This window comes from Salmo trutta, chromosome 21 (assembly GCF_901001165.1).
Source record: "Salmo trutta chromosome 21, fSalTru1.1, whole genome shotgun sequence".
Classification (NCBI taxonomy): domain Eukaryota; kingdom Metazoa; phylum Chordata; class Actinopteri; order Salmoniformes; family Salmonidae; genus Salmo; species Salmo trutta.
In genome coordinates this window covers 51,157,230-51,181,697 of record NC_042977.1, presented here as the reverse complement: position 1 = coordinate 51,181,697, position 24,468 = coordinate 51,157,230, and the positions used below count along the sequence as shown (strand labels likewise).

The window sequence follows — 24,468 nt, the reverse complement described above, 5'->3', positions numbered from 1 at the left end:
ACAAGGTTTGGTCCACTTTGATTTATAGTCGAGAAAAAGACTGGCTGCATGAACAGAGCACTCTGGCTTCACGCAGGGATAAAAGAAAGAGAAGAAAGGAGGAGAAAGGAGGAGAAATGAGGAGAAGAGAACTAATGAGGAAGAGTAGACTGCCCAATCCTGGCGCGCTGTGCTTTAATTACATCCATGGAAAAGAACGAGGCAGAGAGGCACCGCACCCACATCTGGATTCAATCTGCAGCCCTTTGATGGCATCAAATGTTCTTTTGCCAGATGAGGGAGGGCCAGGGGGGACCGGGGCTGAGATGGGTTGGCTGGGCCAGGCAGGCAGCTTGGAGCTCAGAACAGACCAATGGATGCCATTCCACCATACGGGACCCCACTCGTCCTCTCTCTCTGTTTCTCTCTCTGTTTCTCTCTCTGTTTCTCTCTCTGTTTCTCTCTCTGTTTCTCTCTCTGTTTCTCTCTCTGTTTCTCTCTCTGTTTCTCTCTCTGTTTCTCTCTCTGTTTCTCTCTCTCTCTGACCAGGCGAACAACGCACGCAACGGTTACCGTTTCAAAAGCCTGTTTCCTCTCTGTAGTTTGCGTGTGACTGCAGACCCAGCCTGTGCAGTCAGAAATATAAATGTACCACACGTATAGGCTGTCGTTTTTTTTTGTTTTGTAGGCGATGTAGGGTCCCCGTTATGCAAAGAGGGTTCTTATTTTACGCACAGCTTGTGCTGCACTTAGAAACGGTTGGCCAAAATATCCAAAACAGATTTGAGTTATGCCAAAGCTTTGATTTTAAAATGTGAAATGACAACCTCCAACTGATAAACTGCAGACCTGTTGTAGCCCCATATCATTGCTGCATGCATGTAAATCAGCCTTGTAAATATTTTTGTGTGGGCATACCAATTCAAAAACAATCCTCTATTCAAAGATATTATCCGCTATAAATCCATTAGAATTATTACCATGTGGCAGAATACAATGTATTAGTATGGCTGCAATAAAAACACTGAGAGGCATAGACTTCAATGATCAAAATCCCAATTTCCAAATGCCAAAATGTAAGTCGGTTAATCAGCGCTTTTTTTTGTGATGGTGTGCATTGTTGAAAGGGAGGGGTCCCACACGAGGCAACGCAGTCTCACAATCAATTCGTGCATATATGCACAAAATGCATTTCAACAAATTTCGTGCGTTTTTGTGCGTTTTGGTGTGGCTTAATTAGTGAGAAAAGACACGAATTTTATGTGCTTCTTAATTCGTGCGAAAAGACACACATTTAACCAGTAGGCTAAAAATTTAACCAGTAGGCTACACACAAGCCTTTGCAAAAACCATATAGACACGATAGTTTATATTTCATTTTTGTTCTTCTTAATGGCTAATTCAACGTTATGAATATTGTAATGAAACAGGCAGGGAGCAGGTCTCGAACCCTCGACCTTCTAGCCCGAGTTCCGGCGCGCTATCAGAGTCGATTTCCGCGCTTATAAACCCAGGGTCGTTACACTATACAGAAATGTTGTCTTTGTTTAACCATGTTTTAAAATGTGGCGTTGTATGCCTATATGTACATTGTTGAAAGGGGGGTGGGGTGCTTCACACACGAGGACATGGACTGTCAGAGTCAGCACAGAAAGCATTGCCACGTAATTACAGACTACTTTTTAGGGCGATCAGTTTACCCCAAGGGTCTTCAAATGGTGCTTTATTTCCCCCTCTCAGCCGCCCTGTGCGTGACACTCACTTCGGCCTGTTCTCTTCCCGATACCAGAGGCTCGCTCCGCCTCGCAGGGTCCTGGGCGTTAATAAGCGATAGATTTTACTCAAAACGCGCAAATGTGAGACTTCATCGTTCCTTTTTCACCCCAGTTCAGTCATACCGCGGTCTGGACTCACAGGCGAGGAGAAACTTGCTATAGCCTACTAGTCTTTGAGTTTAAAACTCCGGGGAATATCCAGGAAGAAGCCACATGTTGTTGTGTTGTATGTTTCAGGGTTTTATTTGACGAGGTGGAATCGAACGGAGGACTTCTTGCTTAAAGTGGAGTGATTTGGATCTGTAAAACCAACGGATTTCCAACCAAATTCATACAAAACGAGCCCTGTCTCGAATTGAAACCAGCGCTGTTATGGGTTTGGAGTTATTCTTGATGTTTTTCTGTGTGTCGAGTATAAGTTAGCTAGGTAGGTTTGTTATACCGCTAGTAGGTGTTTTGCGCTCTGAATTGAGTCAGTGTCATGTCTTCTGGCTACGCGCATGAAATGGACAGACAAGACTCACTGACTAACCGTCTGGAGAGCCCGATATCAGCCAAACCGGAAACACTTCAGGCCAAGAAGAACTTCTCTGTCAGTCACCTGTTGGATCTGGAGGAGGCGCGGGAGATGGTTGGGGCTCAGGCCAATGAGAGCGCCGGGGAGGCCGGAAGGTGTATGGTGGAGTCCCCGGGGCTGACCAGCGGCAGTGATACGACGCAGCAGGAGAGTAAGTTAGTTGATGGGTGGGTGGATGGTGTCGCCTTCCTCAGGTGTAGAATAACTGTAATACGCTGTGATATCAGACAGAGAAAAAAATGGTCACGTTAGTAAACACACGTCCGTGAAACAACACCATGTTTTCTGGCCACCCCTCAGAGCCTGGTTCCTCTCTAGGTTCCTCTCTAGGTTCCTCTAGGTTCCTCTCTAGGTTCCTCTCTAGGTTCCTCTAGGTTCCTCTCTAGGTTCCTCTAGGTTCCTCTAGGTTCCTCTCTAGGTTCCTCTCTAGGTTCCTCTAGGTTCCTCTCTAGGTTCCTCTCTAGGTTCCTCTAGGTTCCTCTCTAGGTTCCTCTAGGTTCCTCTCTAGGTTCCTCTAGGTTCCTCTAGGTTCCTCTCTAGGTTCCTCTAGGTTCCTCTAGGTTCCTCTCTAGGTTCCTCTAGGTTCCTCTCTAGGTTCCTCTCTAGGTTCCTCTAGGTTCCTCTCTAGGTTTCTCTAGGTTCCTCTCTACCCAGTACAGCCAGAAGAGGACTGGCCACCCCTCATAGCCTGGTTCCTCTCTAGGTTTCTTCGTAGGTTCCTCTCTAGGTTCCTCTAGGTTCCTCTCTAGGTTTCTTCCTAGGTTCTGGCCTTTCTAGGGAGTTTTTCCTAGCCACCGTGCTTCTACACCTGCATTGCTTGCTGTCTGGGGTTTTAGGCTGGGTTTCTGTACAGCACTTTGAGATATCAGCTGATGTAAGAAGGGCTTTAGAAATACATTTGATTGATTTGATTTGTTTTGCGTTCTTAACCTTTCCTGTGTAACCTGGGAAGGGATGGAAGCGCATAAAGCTGCTCATAGCCCACAATGAACATATGCTTTTATTCTTGTCTTTTTCTAGAGCCTCTATACTCCTTGAGATTGCTCAATCACAGCCCTTTTTATAGAGCCTATGTACAATAGCTTCGGGAAATAGGGCTGCTGAGGGTGAAAAATCGGAATAAAAATATATATATATGTAAAAGAATATATCTATACAGTACCAGTCAAAAGTTTGGACATACCTAATCATTCAAGGGTTTTTCATTATTTTTATTATTTTCTACATTGTTGAATAATAGTGAAGACATCAACACTTTAAAATAACACATATGGAATCATGTAGTAACCAAAAAAGTGTTAACAAATCAAAATGTATTTTATTTTTAAGATTCTTCAAAATAGCCACCCTTTGCCTTGATGACAGCTTTACACACTCTTGGCATTCTCTCAACCAGCTTCATGTAGTCACCTGGAATTAATTTCAATTAACAGGTGTGCCTTGTTAAAATGTAATTTGTGGAATTTATTTTCTTCTTAATGCATTTGAGCCAATCACTTGTGACAAGGTAGGGGTGGTATACAGAAGATAGTCCTATTTGGTAAGAACCGCTCAAATAACCTATTTAGTGAAATACCAAGTCCATATTATGGCAAGAACAGCTCAAATAAGCAAAGAGAAACGACAGTCCAGGTCAGTCAATGCTGAAAAACCATCAAGCACTATGATGAAACTGGCTCTCATGAGGACCGCCACAGGAAAGGAAGACCCAGAGTTACCTCTGCTGCAGAGGTTAAGTTCATTAGAGTTACCTGCCTCAGAAATTGCAGCCCAAATAAATGCTTCACAGAGTTCAAGTAACAGACACATTTCAACATCAACTGTTCAGAGGAGACTGTGTGAATCAGGCTTTCATGGTCGAATTGCTGCAAAGAAACCACTACTAAAGGAAACCAATAAGAAGAGACTTGCTTGGGCCAAGAAACACGAGCAATGGACATTAGACCAAATTTTAGATTTTTTCAACTGTCGTGTCTTTGTGAGACGCAGAGTAGGTGAACGGATGGTCTCCGCATGTGTGGTTCCCACCGTGAAGCATGGAGGAGGAGGTGTGATGATGTGGGGGTGCTTTGCTGGTGACACTGTCAGTGATTTATTTAGAATTCAAGGGACTCTTAACCAGCATGGCTACCACAGCATTCTGCAGCGATACGGCATCCCATCTGGTTTGTGCTTAGTGGGACTATCATTTGTTTTTCAACAGGACAGTGACCCAACACCACCAGGCTGTGTAAGGGCTATTTGACCAAGAAGGAGAGTGATGGAGTGCTGCATCAGATGACCTGGCCTCCACAATCACCCAACTTCACCCCAGTTGAGATGGTCTGGGATGAGTTGGACCGCAGAGTGAAGGAAAAGCAGCCAACAAGTGCTCAGCATATGTGGGAACTCCTTCAAGACTGTTGGAAAAGCATTCCTGATGAAGCTGGTTGAGAGAATGCAAAGAGTGTGCAAAGCTATCATCAAGGCAAACGGTGGCTACTTTGAAGAATCTAAAATCTAAAATATATTTTGACTTGTTTAACACTTTTTTGGTTACTACAATGTAGAAAATAGTTTTAAAAAAATAAAGAAAAACCCTTGAATGAGTAGGTGTGTCCAAACTTTTGACTGGTACTGTACATATGGACTGGGCCTTTAATCGTTCTGTATTAGTGGACTGATATAGCAGTCTGCTGTGCCAGTGCAAACAAAAAATATTTGTTCAAACTACTTCTCCAGTGGCTATGCTATATACCAGGGATCATCAACTAGATTCAGCCGCGAGCTGATTGTTTCTAGAAAGGATGGTCGGGGGCCAGAACATAATTACAAGTCATTTGTAGACTGCAAATTGACAGCAAGAAGCCCAAACATATATAATGTTTGACTAAAACGTAATCATTTCAAACCTTGTTTACATTTGTTCAATCACTTCATGTCTCTCTACTTGGAAACATATTTCTTAAATTTAAATAAGTTGGAGCTGATTTCCTGATGTTTTTATTTTTTACAGTCTTTTATGTCCAACAATGAAAATTCCACACCAAGAAAAGTTGTGGGGCCAAATTCGACCCTCGGGCTGCCAGTTGAGGAATTGGATAGCTAATAGGCTATGTGTTTGTAGCGGCTAATTGTGTAGCTAATAGGCTATGTGTTTGTAGCGGCTAATTGTATAGCTAATAGGCTATGTGTTTGTAGCGGCTAATTGTATAGCTAATAGGCTATGTGTTTGTAGCGGCTAATTGTGTAGCTAATAGGCTATGTGTTTGTAGCGGCTAATTGTGTAGCTAATAGGCTATGTGTTTGTAGCAGCTAATTGGATAGCTAATAGGCTATGTGTTTGTAGCGGCTAATTGTATAGCTAATAGGCTATGTGTTTGTAGCGGCTAATTGTATAGCTAATAGGCTATGTGTTTGTAGCCGCTAATTATATAGCTAATAGGCTATGTGTTTGTAGAAGCTCTATACTCCTATTAGATTGATCAATCACTACCCTTTTTTTCACAGACCTGCACAGTAGGCTTCAGAGCAAATCTGCATTTCTATACAATTTAAAAAACTCTAAAATTCTATCTGGAGAACAACAAAAAACAAGGCAAAATGACCCCAGCCATTATCACCTTGATTGCCGTAGCTTCATTCATCTCGGTGGATCTACAACACATTAGCGATACAATTAGCCGCTACAAACACATAGCCTATTAGCTATACAATATACAGTAGAGAGGCTATATACAGTAGCGAGGCTATATACAGTAGTGAGGCTATATACAGTAGAGAGGATATATACAGTAGAGAGGTTATATACAGTAGAGAGGCTATATACAGTAGAGGCTATATACAGTAGAGAGGCTATATACAGTAGAGGCTATATGCAGTAGAGAGGCTATATACAGTAGAGAGGCTATATACAGTAGAGAGGCTATAAACAGTAGAGAGACTATATACAGTAGTGAGGCTATAAACAGTAGAGAGGCTATATACAGTAGAGAGGCTACAACAGTAGAGAGGCTATATACAGTAGAGAGGCTATATACAGTAGAGGCTATATACAGTAGAGAGGCTATATACAGTAGAGAGGCTATATACAGTAGAGAGGCTGTATACAGTAGAGAGACTATAAACAGTAGTGAGGCTATAAACAGTAGAGAGGCTATATACAGTAGAGGCTATATACAGTAGAGAGGCTATATACAGTAGAGGCTATAACAGTAGAGAGGCTATATACAGTAGAGAGGCTATATACAGTAGAGAGGCTATATACAGTAGCGAGGCTATATACAGTAGAGGCTATATACAGTAGAGAGGCTATATACAGTAGCGAGGCTACAACAGTAGAGAGGCTATATACAGTAGAGGCTATATACAGTAGAGAGGCTATATACAGTAGAGAGGCTGTATACAGTAGAGAGGCTATATACAGTAGAGAGGCTATATACAGTAGAGAGGCTACATACAGTAGAGAGGCTATATACAGTAGAGAGGCTATATACAGTAGAGAGGCTATATACAGTAGCGAGGCTACAACAGTAGAGAGGCTATATACAGTAGAGGCTATATACAGTAGAGAGGCTATATACAGTAGAGAGGCTGTATACAGTAGAGAGGCTATATACAGTAGAGAGGCTATATACAGTAGAGAGGCTACATACAGTAGCGAGGCTATATACAGTAGCGAGGCTATATACAGTAGAGAGGCTATATACAGTAGCGAGGCTACATACAGTAGAGAGGTTATATACAGTAGCGAGGCTATATACAGTAGAGAGGCTATATACAGTAGAGAGGCTATAACAGTAGAGAGGCTATATACAGTAGAGAGGCTAGAGAGGCTATATACAGTAGAGAGGCTATATACAGTAGAGAGGCTATAACAGTAGAGAGGCTATATACAGTAGAGAGGCTATAACAGTAGAGAGGTTATATACAGTAGAGAGGCTATATACAGTAGAGAGGCTGTATACAGTAGAGAGGCTATATACAGTAGAGAGGCTATATACAGTAGAGAGGCTACATACAGTAGAGAGGCTATATACAGTAGCGAGGCTATATACAGTAGAGAGGCTATATACAGTAGAGAGGCTATATACAGTAGAGAGGTTACATACAGTAGAGAGGCTATATACAGTAGAGAGGGCTATATACAGTAGAGAGGCTATATACAGTAGAGAGGTTATATACAGTAGCGAGGCTATATACAGTAGAGAGGCTATATACAGTAGAGAGGCTATATACAGTAGAGAGGCTATATACAGTAGAGAGATAATATACAGTAGAGAGGCTATATACAGTAGCGAGGCTATATACAGTAGAGAGGCTATATTCAGTAGAGAGGCTATATACAGTAGAGAGGCTATAACAGTAGAGAGGTTATATACAGTAGAGAGGCTATATACAGTAGAGAGGCTATATACAGTAGAGAGGCTATGTACAGTAGAGAGGCTATATACAGTAGAGAGGCTATATACAGTAGAGAGGCTATATACAGTAGAGAGGCTATATACAGACACCGGTTAGTCGGGCTGATTGAGGTAGTATGTACATGTAGATAGGATAATGGAGTGATTGTCAGGGAATGACATATAACAACAGGAGAACTGCTGATGCTCAACCAAGTTCCTGAATTGCATCCTGGGTATTTTACTATTCTAACTGTCAACAGTAAATTGCGACCCCTGGCTGAGTTCTTTTTTATTTTTTTTATTTTTAGGAGGTTCGTACCTCGATGTACTCATACGTATACCAGTGGAACGACCACAGAGGTTCGTACCTCGATGTACTCATACGTATACCAGTAGAACGACCACAGAGGTTCGTACCTCGATGTACTCATACGTATACCAGTAGAACGACCACAGAGGTTCGTACCTCGATGTACTCATACGTATACCAGTGGAACGACCACAGAGGTTCGTACCTCGATGTACTCATACATATACCAGTGGAACGACCACAGAGGTTCGTACCTCGATGTACTCATACGTATACCAGTGGAACGACCACAGAGGTTCGTACCTCGATGTACTCATACGTATACCAGTAGAACGACCACAGAGGTTCGTACCTCGATGTACTCATACGTATACCAGTAGAACGACCACAGAGGTTCGTACCTCGATGTACTCATACGTATACCAGTGGAACGACCACAGAGGTTCGTACCTCGATGTACTCATACATATACCAGTGGAACGACCACAGAGGTTCGTACCTCGATGTACTCATACATATACCAGTAGAACGACCACAGAGGTTCGTACCTCGATGTACTCATACGTATACCAGTGGAACGACCACAGTAGGTAATAACTGGTATTATGACGTCACCACCTTGTGATGCAGTAGGTCTGGGTGACGATCGTCGAAAGGAGTAGACCAAGGTGCAGCGTGGAAAATGCTCATATTTATAGAAACTCAGAACACTAAATCAAAATAACAAAACAACGGAAAACGAACGTCACATTCTGCAGGCTTTACTGAGCTGTACAAAAAACAAGATCCCACAACTGAAGGAGGGGAAAAAGGGCTGCCTAAGTATGATTCCCAATCGGAGACAACGATAGACAGCTGCCTCTGATTGGAAACCATACTCGGCCAAAACAAAGGAAAAAACACAACATAGAAATATAACCCATAGAATGCCCACCCCCATATCACACCCTGATCTAACCAAACATAGAAAAACGTCTCTCTCAGATCAGGGCGTGACAGATCTGTTGCCATATCGTCCTCAGTCGTTGGTCTTTACTTGTAAATGAAGACAACCGTGTGAAGTTATTCTGTTATGCCGGCTTTTTAGAAAGAATATTTTAAGGTTTACATTTGAGGACCGGGCTAATTCTGTGTCACACATCATTTGTGTTATGTTTATTACATCATCGACAACAGACTTCTCACTACACGTGTAGGCTTCTCACTACAGGCTTCTCACTACACGTGTAGGCTTCTCACTGCAGACTTCTCACTACACGTGTAGGCTTCTCACGGCAGACTTCTCACTACACGTGTAGGCTTCTCACTGCAGACTTCTCACTACACGTGTAGGCTTCTCACGGCAGACTTCTCACTACACGTGTAGGCTTCTCACTACAGGCTTCTCACTACACGTGTAGGCTTCTCACTACAGGCTTCTCACTACACGTGTAGGCTTCTCACGGCAGACTTCTCACTACACGTGTAGGCTTCTCACTACAGGAAGGACTGTGAGGACTATAATAAATGTAAGAATCACATTGTCTCGTAAAGAGACAACATGCGGAGGAGAATATTCTAGGCTTATATTTTAGACCAACAAAATCAAGTGGAATCCATTTTAAATGTGTGAGGTTAAAAATGAATAATAAAACCATTTATAAGTAAATGCTTCAAAAAAAGTAGCATATTCTTTAATAAACACCAATAATCAATTCAAACCTAAAAAAACTAGACCTTGTTCCTCTAAAGCAGGCTATAAATGAGTTCTTACAGGATTGAATTTTTGGACGCAGTCTAGTGTAAACATGCAGCTCTGTGTTTGTTTACATCGTTCAGAAATGAATGTTGACAGGCCTCTTAAATTAATCATGTGGGTGTTTCTTCAGAGGTGGCTGGATGAATGAGGCTGATTATTTAACATTTCTATTTATTTAAAAAAAAATGTTTTAACCTTTATTTAACTAGTCAGTTAAGAACAAATTATTATTTACAATGACGGCCTACCAAAAGGCCTCCTGCGGGGGGGTGGGGGCTGGCATAAAATAAATAAATAAATAAATGAAATAAATATATAGGACAAAACACACATCACGACAAGAGAGACACCACAACACTACATAAAGAGAGACCTAAGACAACAACACAGCAAGGCAGCAACACATGAAAACACAGCATGGTAGCAGAACAGCATGACAACAACATGGTAGCAACACAACATGGTAGCAGAACAGCATGACAACAACATGGTAGCAACACAACATGGTAGCAGAACAGCATGACAACAACATGGTAGCAACACAACATGGTAGCAGCACAACATGACAACACAGCATGGTAGTAGCACAGCATGACAACAACATGGTAGCAACACAACATGGTAGCAGAACAGCATGACAACAACATGGTAGCAACACAGCATGGTAGCAACACAACATGGTAGCAGCACAGCATGACAACAACACAGCATGACAACAACATGGTAGCAACACAACATGGTAGAAACACAGCATGACAACACAGCATGGTAGCAACACAACATGGTAGAAACACAGCTTGACAACACAGCATGGTAGAAACACAACATGGTAGCAGCACAAAACATGGTACAAACATTATTGGGCACAGACAACAGCACAAACGGCAAGAAGGTAGAGAGACAACAATACATCACACAAAGCAGCCACAACTGTCAGTAAGAGTGTCCATGATTTGAGTCTTCGAATGAAGAGATGGAGATAAAACTTTTTTTAAAGTTTGAGTGTTTGTTGCAGCTCGTTCCAGTCGCTTCCTGCGTTGATAGGAATGTATTTCCTCCAGCAGGACATGGGGCCATTAGATTACACATTAATTCATGTCATGGATACAGGGGTCAAACTTAGCCGTTTTATTTGTTGGCCAATGATGTTATTTCAATACTCTGATTGGTTGGATGTAGGCCTAACTAGTGAGAGCTCTGTTATTGCTGTTTCCTTTTATTAAGCGTCAATTCTCAGAGAGACAATCCCAAGTCTCTGTTCGATAGCTTATATCTGTAGACGGGTCTGTAGAGGCTCTGTAGCCGGGTCTGTAGAGGCTCTGTAGCCGGGTCTGTAGAGGCTCTGTAGCCGGGTCTGTAGAGGCTCTGTAGCTGGGTCTGTAGCCGGGTCTGTAGCCGGGTCTGTAGAGGCTCTGTAGCCGGGTCTGTAGGGGCCCTGTAGCCGGGTCTGTAGAGGCTCTGTAGCCGGGTCTGTAGCCGGGTCTGTAGGGGCTCTGTAGCCGGGTCTGTAGAGGCTCTGTAGCCGGGTCTGTAGCCGGGTCTGTAGCGGCTCTGTAGCCGGGTCTGTAGAGGCTCTGTAGATGCTCTGTAGCCGGGTCTGTAGCCGGGTCTGTAGAGGCTCTGTAGCCGGGTCTGTAGCCGGGTCTGTAGCGGCTCTGTAGCCGGGTCTGTAGAGGCTCTGTAGATGCTCTGTAGCCGGGTCTGTAGCCGGGTCTGTAGAGGCTCTGTAGCCGGCTCTGTAGATGCTCTGTAGCCGGGTCTGTAGCCGGATCTGTAGAGGCTCTGTAGCCGCGTCTGTAGTGGCTCTGTAGAGGCTCTGTAGCCGGGTCTGTAGAGGCTCTGTAGCCGGGTCTGTAGCCGGGTCTGTAGAGGCTCTGTAGCCGGGTCTGTAGAGGCTCTGTAGCGGCTCTGTAGCGGCTCTGTAGCCGGGTCTGTAGAGGCTCTGTAGCCGGGTCTGTAGAGGCTCTGTAGCCGGGTCTGTAGAGGCTCTGTAGCGGCTCTGTAGCCGGATCTGTAGCATGATCGGTAGCGGGGTCTGGTCTGTGTCCCTGAGGCTTTATGGTTTAATTACTGATTGATGAGGAGGAGAAGTGTGTCGGAGGAATGAGTGTCTCCAAAGACGGGAGGGTTGTCTAGTTACAGAGAGACAGGAGACAGACGGCCTAACCTCTCTCCTCAGACAGGAGACAGACGGCCTGACCTCTCTCCTCAGACAGGAGGGTTGTCTAGTTACAGAGGGACAGGAGACAGATGGCCTAACCTCTCTCCTCAGACAGGAGACAGACGGCCTAACCTCTCTCCTCAGACAGGAGGGTTGTCTAGTTACAGAGGGACAGGAGACAGACGGCCTAACCTCTCTCCTCAGACAGGAGGGTTGTCTAGTTACAGAGAGACAGGAGACAGACGGCCTAACCTCTCTCCTCAGACAGGAGACAGACGGCCTAACCTCTCTCCTCAGACAGGAGACAGACGGCCTAACCTCTCTCCTCAGACAGGAGGGTTGTCTAGTTACAGAGGGACAGGAGACAGACGGCCTAACCTCTCTCCTCAGACAGGAGGGTTGTCTAGTTACAGAGGGACAGGAGACAGACGGCCTAACCTCTCTCCTCAGACAGGAGACAGACGGCCTAACCTCTCTCCTCAGACAGGAGACAGACGGCCTAACCTCTCTCCTCAGACAGGAGGGTTGTCTAGTTACAGAGGGGCAGGAGACAGACGACCTAACCTCTCTCCTCAGACAGGAGGGTTGTCTAGTTACAGAGGGACAGGAGACAGACGGCCTAACCTCTCTCCTCAGACAGGAGACAGACGGCCTGACCTCTCTCCTCAGACAGGAGGGTTGTCTAGTTACAGAGGGACAGGAGACAGATGGCCTAACCTCTCTCCTCAGACAGGAGACAGACGGCCTAACCTCTCTCCTCAGACAGGAGGGTTGTCTAGTTACAGAGGGACAGGAGACAGACGGCCTAACCTCTCTCCTCAGACAGGAGGGTTGTCTAGTTACAGAGGGACAGGAGACAGACGGCCTAACCTCTCTCCTCAGACAGGAGACAGACGGCCTAACCTCTCTCCTCAGACAGGAGACAGACGGCCTAACCTCTCTCCTCAGACAGGAGGGTTGTCTAGTTACAGAGGGGCAGGAGACAGACGACCCACACACTGGGACCATTGGGAGTAAACTTAGTAGGTCTACGCAAAAACAATGGGAAAACATTTTGTAAACACAAATTATTTTTTAAATAACACTTTTTTTCCACTTTTTTGTTAGATGACAGCCTTATTGTAAATTACCTCATAATGACAAAGCAAAAACAGGTTTTGTTGCTAATTTATATATTTTTTAAATGAAATAAGTATTCAAACCTTTTACTCAGTACTTTGTTGAAGCACCTTTTGGCAGCGATTACAGTCTCGAGTCTTCTTGGGTATGATGCTACAAGCTTGACACACCTGTATTTGGGGAGTTTCTCCCATTCTTCTCTGCAGATCCTCTCAAGCTCTGTCAGGTTGGATGGGGAGCGTCGCTGCACAGCTATTTTCAGGTCTCTCCAGAGCAGAGATATTCGATCGGGTTCAAGTCCGGGCTCTGGCTGGGCCACTCAAGGACATTCAGAGACTTGTCCTGAAGCCACTTCTGCGTTGTCTTGACTGTGTGCTTAGGCTCGTTGTCCTGTTGGAAGGTGAACCTTCGCCCCAGTCTGAGGTACTGAGCGCTCAGGAGCAGGTTTTCATCAAGGATCTCTTGATCTCTGTACTTTCCTCCGTTCATCTTTGCCTCTATCCGGACTAGTCTCCCAGTACCTGCCGCTGAAAAACATACCCACAACATGATGCTGCCACCACCATGCTTCACTTTAGAGATGGTGCCAGGTTTCCTCCAGATGTGACGTTTGGCATTCAGGCCAAAGAGTTCAATCTTGGTTTAATGAGAGAATTTTGTTCCTCATGGTCTGAGAGTCTTTAGGTGCCTTTTGGCAAACTCCAAGCAGGCTGTCATGTGCCTTTTACTGAGGAGTGGCTTCCGTCTGGCCACTCTACCATAAAGGCCTGATTGGTGGAGTGCTGCAGAGATGGTTGTCCTTCTGGAAGTTTCTCCCATCTCCACAGAAGAACTCTGGAGCTCTGTCAGAGTGACCAGCAGGTTCTTGGTCATCTCCCTGACCAAGGCCCTTCTCCCCCGATTGCTTAGTTTGGCCGGGCGGCCAGCTCTAGGAAGAGTCTTGGTGGTTCCAAACTTCTTCCATTTAAGAATGATGGAGGCCACTATGTTCTTGGAGACCTTTAATGCTGCAGAAATGTTTTGGTTTCCTTCCCCAGATCTGTGCCTCGACACAATCCTGTCTCGGAGGTCTACGGACAATTCCTTCGACCTCATGGCTTGGTTTTTGCTCTGACATGCACTGTCAACTGTGGACCCTTATATAGACAGGTGTGTGCCTTTCCAGATCATGTCCAATCAACTGAATTTACCACAGGTGGACTCCAATCAAGTTGTAGGATGATCAATGGAAACAGGATGCACCATAGCAAAGGGTCTGAATACTGTGGTAAATAAGGTATTTCTGTTTTTATTTTCAATGCATTAGCTAAAATAAAATAAAAACCTGTTTTCACTTTGTCAGTATGGGGTATTGTGTGTAGATTGAGTTAAAAAAAATTATATTTTAGAATAAAGCTGTAACGTAACAAAATGTGGGGAAAAGGTCAGAATATTTGTATATTATTAAAAACTGAAATTGTAGGCTAGCCCAAAATTTGCCCCTAATAATGCTTCTACACCTGCATTGCTTGCTGTTTGGGGTTTTAGGCTGAGTTTCCGTACAGCACTTTGAGATATCAGCTGATGTAAGAAGGGCTATATAAATACATTTGATTTGATTTAATCAAATGATATGTGACATTTATGAATGTTCAAAATGCACATCTTCCATTTCAATGTGTTGAGGTTTAGGGTTTTGAATGGTCAAATAACATTTATCACATGTTCCATCATAACAATAGATGTGTTATAATCTTGAATGTTTATTTCTCGTGGATGATTACGACTGTGCCAATATTATCACATAAAAGTTCCACGATCTGAAAGCAGAAATTATAATAATATCGAAACTAAATAAAACACAATTGAAGCAAAAGTCAATCCAAAAAGTCTAGAACAAAAAAACACAATCCACAGTCAACATTTGGTTCAATGTAGCAGGGCTGTAATCATGATGTGTTTGTGTATTGGAATCTGTTCTGTACTGCTCTCAATGTGTATAGGGCTATATTTCCATATACCTGTCGGTGTGTTTTTGTGTGTGTTTCTCGTTAGATGAGCGTGTGAGTTCCGAGGAGAAGAAGAGGAAGCAACGTCGTAACAGAACAACCTTCAACAGCGGTCAGCTGCAGGCACTAGAGAGAGTGTTTGAGAGGACACACTACCCTGACGCCTTCGTACGGGAGGACCTGGCACGCAGGGTGAACCTCATTGAGACACGGGTACAGGTGAGAGTCAGGGTTAACCTCACTGAGGTACAGGTACAGGTGAGAGTTAGGGTTAACCTCACTGAGGTACGGTTACAGGTGAGAGTCAGGGTTAACCTCACTGAGGTACAGGTGAGAGTCAGGGTTAACCTCATTGAGGTACGGGTACAGGTGAGAGTCAGGGTTAACCTCATTGAGGTACAGGTACAGGTGAGAGTCAGGGTTAATCTCACTGAGGTACAGGTGAGAGTCAGGGTTAACCTCATTGAGGTACGGGTACAGGTGAGAGTCAGGGTTAACCTCACTGAGGTACGGGTACAGGTGAGAGTCAGGGTTAACCACATTGAGGTACAGGTGAGAGTCAGGGTTAACCTCATTGAGGTACAGGTGAGAGTCAGGGTTAACCTCACTGAGGTACGGGTACAGGTGAGAGTCAGGGTTAACCTCACTGAGGTACAGGTGAGAGTCAGGGTTAACCTCACTGAGGTACGGGTACAGGTGAGAGTCAGGGTTAACCACATTGAGGTACAGGTGAGAGTCAGGGTTAACCTCATTGAGGTACAGGTGAGAGTCAGGGTTAACCTCACTGAGGTACGGGTACAGGTGAGAGTCAGGGTTAACCTCACTGAGGTACAGGTGAGAGTCAGGGTTAATCTCACTGTGGTACAGGTGAGAGTCAGGGTTAACCTCACTGAGGTACAGGTGAGAGTCAGGGTTAACCTCACTGAGGTACAGGTGAGAGTCAGGGTTAATCTCACTGAGGTACAGGTGAGAGTCAGGGTTAACCTCACTGAGGTACAGGTGAGAGTCAGGGTTAATCTCACTGAGGTACAGGCGAGAGTCAGGGTTAACCTCACTGAGGTACAGGTGAGAGTCAGGGTTAATCTCACTGAGGTACAGGCGAGAGTCAGGGTTAACCTCACTGAGGTACGGGTACAGGTGAGAGTCAGGGTTAACCTCATTGAGGTACAGGTGAGAGTCAGGGTTAACCTCACTGAGGTACGGGTACAGGTGAGAGTCAGGGTTAACCTCACTGAGGTACGGGGTACAGGTGAGAGTAAGCGTTAACCTCACTGAGGTACAGGTGAGAGTCAGGGTTAACCTCATTTAGGTACAGGTGAGAGTCAGGGTTAACCTCACTGAGGTACAGGTGAGAGTCAGGGTTAATCTCACTGAGGTACAGGTACAGGTGAGAGTCAGGGTTAATCTCACTGAGGTACGGCTATAGGTGAGACTCAGGGTTAACCTCACTGAGGTACGGGTACAGGTGAGAGTCAGCCTGGATCGGCTATGGGCAGCGACTCGGTTCCACTGAAATCCTTCAAAGCGGATGTAGAATAGAATAGAGAATAGTAGAACACAATAGAATGTTCTTCTATTCTCTGACCTCACTCACAATCTTTATCTTGATAGCAACAGCATGCAAATAGCATAATCTGATTTACACCACCAGTACCTGTCCTCTCTCGCTCTAAAGATGTTTACCTGTCCTCTCTCGCTCTAACGATGTTTACCTGTCCTCTCTCGCTCTAACGATGTTTACCTGTCCTCTCTCACTCTAACAATGTTTACCTGTCCTCTCTCTCTCTCTCTCTCTCTCTCTCTCTCTCTCCCTCTCTCTCACTAACGATGTTCACCTGTCCCCTCTCTCTCTCACTAACGATGTTTACCTGTCCTCTCTCGCTCTAACAATGTTCTCCTGTCCTCTCTCTCTCTCTAACGATGTTCTCCTGTCCTCTCTCTCTCTCTAACGATGTTCTCCTGTCCTCTCTCTCTCTCTAACGATATTCTCCTGTCCTCTCTCTCTAACGATGTCCTCCTGTCCTCTCTCTAATGATGTTCTCCTGTCCTCTCTCTCTCTCTAACGATGTTCTCCTGTCCTCTCTCTAACGATATTCTCCTGTCCTCTCTCTAACGATGTTCTCCTGTCCTCTCTCTCTCTAACGATGTTCTCCTGTCCTCTCTCTCTCTCTCTCTCTCTCTCTAACGATGTTCTCCTGTCCTCTCTCTCTCTCTCTCTCTCTCTCTCTCTCTCTCTCTCTCTCTCTCACTAACGATGTTCACCTGTCCTCTCTCTCTCTCTAACGATGTTCTCCTGTCCTCTCTCTCTCTCTAACGATGTTGTCCTCTCTCTCTCTCTAACGATGTTCTCCTGTCCTCTCTCTCTCTCTCTAACGATGTTCTCCTGTCCTCTCTCTAACGGTGTTCACCTGTCCCCTCTCTCTCTAACGATGTTCTCCTTTCCTCTCTCTCTCTCTAACGATGTTCTCCTGTCCTCTCTCTCTCTCTAACGATGTTCTCCTGTCCTCTCTCTCTCTCTCTAACGATGTTCTCCTGTCCCCAGGTGTGGTTTCAGAACAGGAGGGCTAAGTTTCGTCGTAACGAGCGTGCTATGCTGGCCAGTAAAAATTCCTCCATGATAAAGTCCTACTCTCGTGACCTCACGGCAGTGGAGCAGCCAATCGTACCTCGCCCCGCCCCTCGACCCAACGACTACCTGTCCTGGGGCTCTTCTTCACCCTACAGGTAAGGACAGGTAACTGTCTCAGCTCTTTTGATTTAGGTTTTAAACCGTACTGTATGTCAGATACAGGCTGGGATTTAATAAAGAACTCAGTACTTTGTTGAAGCATCTTTGGCAGCGATTACAGCCTCGAGTCTTCTGGGTATGATGCTACCTGAGGAGTTTCTCCCATTCTTCTCTGCAGATCCTCTCAAGCTCTGTCAGGTTGGATGGGGAGCGTCGCTGCACAGCTATTTTCAGGTCTCTCCAGAGATCGGGTTTGATCGGATTCAAGTCTGGGCTCTGGCTGGGCCGCTCAAGGACATTCAGACTTGCGTTGTCTTGGCTGTGTGCTTAGGGTTGTTGTCCTGTTGGAAGGTGAACCTTCGCCCCAGTCTGATGTCCTGAGCGCTCTGGAGCAGGTTTTCATCAAGGATCTCTCTGTATTTTGCTCCGTTCATCTTTCCCTCGATCCTGACTAGTCTCCCAGTCCCTGCCGCTGAAAAACATCCCCATAGCATGATGCTGCCACCACCATGCTTCACCGTAGGCATGGAGCCAGGTTTCCTCCAGACGTGACGCTTTGCATTCAGGCCAAAGAGTTCAATCTTGGTTTCATCAGACCAGAGAATCTTGTTTCTCATGGTCAGAGTCCTTTAGGTGCCTTTTGGCAAACTCCAAGCGGGCTGTCATGTGCCTTTTACTGAGGAGTGGCTTCCTTCTGGCCAGTCTACCAGTCTTCTGGCCAGTCTACCAGTCCCTATTCTGAGTTCACAGTCCCTATTCTGAGTTCACAGTCCCTATGCCGAGTTCACAGTCCCTATTCTGAGTTCACAGTCCCTATGCCGAGTTCACAATCCCTATTCCCGAGTTTACAGTCCCTATGCCGAGTTCACAGTCCCTATTCCGAGTTTACAGTCCCTATGCCGAGTTCACAGTCCCTATGCCGAGTTCACAGTCCCTATGCCGAGTACACAGTCCCTATTCCCGAGTTTACAGTCCCTATGCCGAGTACACAGTCCCTATTCCGAGTTTACAGTCCCTATGCCGAGTACACAGTCCCTATTCTGAGTTCACAGTCCCTATTCTGAGTTCACTGTCCCTATTCTGAGTTCACAGTCCCTATTCTGTGTTTACAGTCCTTATGCCGAGTACACAGTCCCTATTCCGAGTTCACAGTCCCTATTCTGAGTTCACAGTCCCTATTCTGAGTTCACAGTCCCTATTCCGAGTTCACAGTCTCTATTCTGAGTTCACAGTCCCTATGCCGAGTTTACAGTCCCTATGCTGAGTTCACAGTCCCTATTCTGAGTTCACAGTCCCTATTCCGATTTCACAGTCCCTATTCCGAGTTCACAGTCCCTATTCTGAGTTCACAGTCCCTATTCTGAGTTTACAGTCCTTATTCCGATTTCACAGTCCCTATTCTGAGTTCACAGTCCCTATTCTGAGTTCACAGTCCCTATTCCGAGTTTACAGTCCCTATTCTGAGTTCACAGTCCCTATTCCGATTTCACAGTCCCTATGCCGAGTTCACAGTCCCTATTCTGAGTTCACAGTCCCTATTCTGAGTTTACAGTCCTTATTCCGATTTCACAGTCCCTATTCTGAGTTCACAGTCCCTATTCTGAGTTCACAGTCCCTATTCCGAGTTTACAGTCCCTATGCTGAGTTCACAGTCCCTATTGCGAGTTCACAGTCCCTATTGCGAGTTCACAGTCCCTATTGCGAGTTCACAGTCCCTATTGCGAGTTCACAGTCCCTATTGCGAGTTCACAGTCCCTACTCTGAGTTCACAGTCCCTACTCTGAGTTCACAGTCCCAATACTGTAGACATACTACTATATTTACCCATGGGAATGCCCATGCAAGCTCTCTCTGTAAATACTGTATGAAACTGGTTAAAATCGTTTTTTTCCTTTCTCTTGACAAGGATGTCCTTGTGTGCAATGGAAGTCATAAATTACATATTTTTCTATTCATGGAAAATGCAATGTTTAAAAAAATAAAAATACAATCATATCTAGAATCACTCTGTAATTTTAAATCACTGACAGTAGGCTAAACAGCCATTTTGAGGGTTATGGTTAGGGGTTAGGGGTTAGGGTTAGGGGTTAGGGTAGGGGTTAGGAGTTTAGGGTTAGGGGTTAGGGGTTAGGGTTAGGGGTTAGGGTAGGGGTTAGGAGTTTAGGGTTAGGGGTTAGGGGTTAGGGTTAGGGGTTTAGGGTTAGGGGATAGGGGTTAGGGGTTAGGGTTTGGGGATAGGGGTTAGGGTTAGAGGTTTAGGGTTAGGGGATAGGGGTTAGGGTTTGGGGTTAGGGGTTAGGGGTTAGGGTTAGGGGTTAGGGTTAGAGTTAGGGTTTAGGGTTAGAGTTAGGGTTTAGGGTTAGAGTTAGGGTTTAGGGTTAGAGTTAGGGGTTAGGGCTAGAGTTAGGGGTTAGGGGTTAGGGCTAGAGTTAGGTGTTAGGTTTAGGGTTAGGGGTTAGGTTTAGGGTTAGAGTTAGGGGTTAGGTTTAGGTTTAGAGTTAGGGGTTAGGTTTAGGTTTAGAGTTAGGGGTTAGGTTTAGGTTTAGAGTTAGGGGTTAGGTTTAGGTTTAGAGTTAGGGGTTAGGTTTAGGGTTAGAGTTAGGGGTTAGGTTTAGGTTTAGAGTTAGGGGTTAGGTTTAGGTTTAGAGTTAGGGGTTAGGTTTAGGTTTAGAGTTAGGGGTTAGAGTTAGGGGTTAGGGTTAGGGTTAGGGGTTAGGGTTAGGGGTTTAGAGTTAAGGGTTAGGGGTTTGAGTTAGGGGTCAGGGTTAATAGATAGTTGAATAATTACTCTATTTTCTCCCTAACTCTCTAGTGCCATGGCAGCGTACCCCCCCACCTGCTCCCCCACCACCTCAGCCCAGGGGATGAACATGGCTAACAGCATCGCTAACCTCCGGCTCAAAGCCAAGGAGTACAGCCTCAACCACGTCCCTACTGTCAACTGATGAAGAGGAGAGGAGGAAGACAAATGCTTCTCCTAAAGTCTAGAGAGTTCTACAGAGAAATCAGGTTTTACAAAGGACGACACAGCGACCAGATCAAACTGCAGTCTTTGTTTTTGACGGCACGTCATAATTTCAATGAATGTATTTTGTGTGTGGTTAGGTGCGTGATCGTCTACAGAAAACTGGTCCTAAACGCGAGAGACATATCCTGTCTAGCTAAGAGAGCATATCCTGTCTAGCTAAGAGAGCATATCCTGTCTAGCTAAGAGAGCATATCCTGTCTAGCTAAGGGGCCACGATGGCCAACGATTGAGACTGAATGTGATGCATTAAACCAGAGGGTAACTGACTGTATTCAACAATGTTATACAGTTTTAGTACCAACTTCCTCTCCTCACTCTGGCACCAACAGGATATGTGCCACCTTTGCCTTAGAATTTGGGGACTTTTGGGAGACTTGTATTGATATCTATATTTTTGGGCTGGTTTGAAAACTTTTAGAAAGTTTTTTGTAGATTTTCTTTGAGAACTCTGGACTTGTGATGAATTCTAACCCAAAACAAAGACAAAAACAATCAGACAAACTTTTCTAACCCTTTTCCTTTTCCCAGCACTGGCCTGAGGAGCCAAGTTTTCTCTCCTGGAGTTATATGAAGAGCCAAGTTTTCTCTCCTGGAGTTATATGAAGAGCCAAGCCTTCTCTCCTGGAGTTATATGAAGAGCCAAGCCTTCTCTCCTGGAGTTATATGAAGAGCCAAGCCTTCTCTCCTGGAGTTATATGAAGAGCCAAGCCTTCTCTCCTGGAGTTAAATGAGAAGCCAAGCCTTCTCTCCTGAAGTTATATGAGAAGCCAAGCCTTCTCTCCTGAAGTTACATGAGAAGCCAAGCCTTCTCTCCTGGAGTTATATGAGAAGCCAAGCCTTCTCTCCTGGAGTTATATGAGAAGCCAAGCCTTCTCTCCTGAAGTTATATGAGAAGCCAAGCCTTCTCTCCTGGAGTTAAATGAGAAGCCAAGCCTTCTCTCCTGGAGTTATATGAGAAGCCAAGCCTTCTCTCCTGGAGTTAAATGAGAAGCCAAGCCTTCTCTCCTGGAGTTATATGAGAAGCCAAGCCTTCTCCCCTGGAGTTATGGTGGTTCTATATGGGACTTGGAAAGAAGCCTGAACTTCACAGTCTTGTCCTGTTAGCGTTGTTTGTATTATTTTCTTATTTTTCAGTAGGAGACGGTCATCTTTTGTTAATGCCTTACACAAGCCACAGCTCAAGTTGATTCAACATGTTTTGATCGACCCCCATTTAGTCTTTTGAATTTAATAAGGCCTAACAGCTTTAATAGCCTCTCTTTATAGCCTGATATTTTCTTTATTAGTAACGACCATCTGCAATAAAGAGATGTTGTCATTCACAGAATACTTCGCTGTATAGAATAAGAATACTTATTAACACTGCAACGTTCTAGGAGCGCTTCATAATGTTCGTTTTGACTTTTTCGATGTTTAAAGAAGTAACAATTTCAACCTACAGACTCATAGAGGGCTAATAGAGGGAAATATGTCTATAAAGGCTTTTTTTGTGTTAATTGTGTGTTTGTTAGAGAGTTGTATTAGTTTTTACGAAAATCATATACACTGAGTCGGACAAAATATTAGGAAGACCTTCCTAATGTTGAGTCGCGCCCTACAAACTAATATGAGCCAACTATGGAGACTCTCACGACTCTTTTACGACCCCCACAAGTGTCACGGGACTCATCTGAAGGTAACCTGGAAACGCTTTCAAAAATGTAATGGAAGTATACTGAACACAACATGTAAAGTGTTGGTCCCATGTTTCGATGAGTTGAAATAAAAGATCCTAGAAATGTTCCATATGTACAAAAATATTATTTCTCTCAAATGTTGGGCACAAATTTGTTTACATCCCTGTTAGTGAGTATTTCTCCTTTGCCAAGATTATCCATCCACCTGATAAGTGTGGCATATCAAGAAGCTGATTAAATATCATGGTCATTACACAGGTGCACCTTGTGCTTGGGACAATAAAAAGGCCATTCTAAAATGTGCAGTTTTATCACAACACAATGCCACAGATTCCTCGAGTTTTGAGTGAGCGTGCAATTGGCATGCTGACTGCAGGAATGTCCACCAGAGCTGTTGCCAGATAATTTAATGTTCATTTCTCTACCATAATCCACCTCCCAACATCGTTTTACAGAATTTGTCAGTACGTCCAACCGGCCTAACAAACGCAGACCACGTGTAACCACGCCAGCCAAGGAACTCCACATCCGGCTTCTTCACCTGTGGGATCGTCTGAGACCAGCCACCTGGACAGCTGATGAAACTGTGGGTTCATCTGAGACCAGCCACCTGGACAGCTGATGAAACTGTGGGTTCATCTGAGACCAGCCACCTGGACAGCTGATGAAACTGTGGGTTCATCTGAGACCAGCCACCCAGACAGCTGATGAAACTGTGGGATCATCTGAGACCAGCCACCTGGACAGCTGATGAAACTGTGGGATCGTCTGAGACCAGCCACCAGGACTGCTGATGAAACTGAGAAGTATTTCTGTCTGGAATAAAGACCCTTTTGAGGGGGAAAACTCTATGCCTTCCCAGGCCCACCCATGGCTGCGCCCCTGCCCAGTCATGTGAAATCCATAGATTAAGGGGCTAATTATTCTTTTTTAATTGACTGATTTCCTTATATGAACTGTAACTGTAAAATCTTAGAAATTGTTGCATGGTGCGTTTATATTTTTGTTCAGTGTAGCAACACGATCATATTTAGAGTTAGCAGTCTCTAGCTAAGCCAGCAGCATACCACCCTGCATCCCATTACTGGCTTGTTTCTGAAGCTAAGCAGGGTTGATCCTGATCAGTCCCTGGATGAGAGACCAGATGCTGCTGGAAGTGGTGTTGGAGGGCCAGTAGGAGGCACTCTTTCCTCTGGTCTAAAATAAAAATATCCCAATGCCCCCCGGCAGTGATTGGGGGACACTGCCCTGTGTAGGGTGCCGTCTTTCGGATGGGACGTTAAATGGGTGTCCTGACTCTCTGAGGTCATTATAGATCCCATGCCACTTATAGTAAGAGTGTTAACACTGGTGTCCTGTCTAAAGTCCCAATCTGGCCCTCAAACCATCATGGTCACCTAATAATCCCCACTTTCCAATTGGCTCATTCATCCCCCTCCTGTAACTATTCCCCAGGTTGTTGTTGTAAATGAGAATGTGTTCTCAGTCAATTTACCTGAAAAAGTGTGTTGAGTTCCCACTCCCTTGGGGGGGGATAATATAGTCTAGGTCAATATGCACAAAGATGTCCATAACATACATCAGAATAATTCTGGATTTTGACATGTTGTACTTTTAAAAAAATATAAGTATTTGACCCCCTCTCAATCAGAAAGATTTCTGGCTCCCAGGTGTCTTTTATACCTATATAAGACACCTGTCCACAGAAGCAATCAATCAATCAGATTCCAAACTCTCCACCATGGCCAAGACCTCTCCAAGGATGTCAGGGACAAGATTGTAGACCTACACAAGGCTGGAATGGGCTACAAGACCATCGCCAAGCAGCTTGGTGAGAACGTGACAACAGTTGGTGCGATTATTCGCAAATGGAAGAAACACATAAGAACTGTCAATATCCCTCGGCCTGGGGCTCCATGCAAGATCTCACCTCGTGGAGTTGCAATGATCATGAGAACGGTGAGGAATCAGCCCAGAACTACACGGGAGGATCTTGTCAATGATC

At 44.9% G+C, this 24,468-nt stretch overlaps 1 protein-coding gene and 1 long non-coding RNA gene across 5 annotated transcripts; one reads left to right on the top strand and one right to left on the bottom strand.

The window, feature by feature from the left end:
• The first annotated feature begins 1,642 nt into the window (after nucleotides 1-1,642).
• Nucleotides 1,643-21,276, top strand: LOC115157665 (paired mesoderm homeobox protein 1). Its single transcript, XM_029706106.1, has 4 exons — nucleotides 1,643-2,482; nucleotides 15,078-15,250; nucleotides 17,574-17,755; nucleotides 20,572-21,276. The coding sequence occupies exons 1-4, from the start codon at nucleotides 2,236-2,238 to the stop codon at nucleotides 20,702-20,704; spliced, it is 735 nt and encodes a 244-aa protein (XP_029561966.1). The 5' UTR covers nucleotides 1,643-2,235; the 3' UTR covers nucleotides 20,705-21,276.
• On the bottom strand, nucleotides 12,042-12,957 carry LOC115157666 (uncharacterized). 4 transcript variants are annotated; one of them, XR_003868516.1, is made up of 6 exons: nucleotides 12,861-12,957; nucleotides 12,735-12,794; nucleotides 12,582-12,674; nucleotides 12,489-12,548; nucleotides 12,177-12,428; nucleotides 12,042-12,116 (listed from the first exon to the last, which is right to left on the bottom strand). It is a non-coding gene; the product is annotated as an uncharacterized LOC115157666 (long non-coding RNA). The 4 variants fall into 4 exon arrangements; XR_003868517.1 differs by lacking the exons at nucleotides 12,489-12,548; nucleotides 12,582-12,674 and adding an exon at nucleotides 12,429-12,488 and having other exon boundaries at nucleotides 12,177-12,362; nucleotides 12,675-12,794; XR_003868515.1 differs by lacking the exon at nucleotides 12,861-12,957 and having other exon boundaries at nucleotides 12,735-12,840.
• Nucleotides 21,277-24,468: the final 3,192 nt, after the last annotated feature.

Excerpts from the sequence above, each read along its gene's own strand:
- LOC115157665 (XM_029706106.1), top strand. The coding sequence starts at position 2,236 with ATGTCTTCTGGCTACGCGCATGAAATGGACAGACAAGACTCACTGACT. Across the intron at positions 2,483-15,077 it reads TGATACGACGCAGCAGGAGA|ATGAGCGTGTGAGTTCCGAG; the intron begins GTAAGTTAGTTG and ends GTTTCTCGTTAG. Across the intron at positions 17,756-20,571 it reads GGCTCTTCTTCACCCTACAG|TGCCATGGCAGCGTACCCCC; the intron begins GTAAGGACAGGT and ends CTAACTCTCTAG.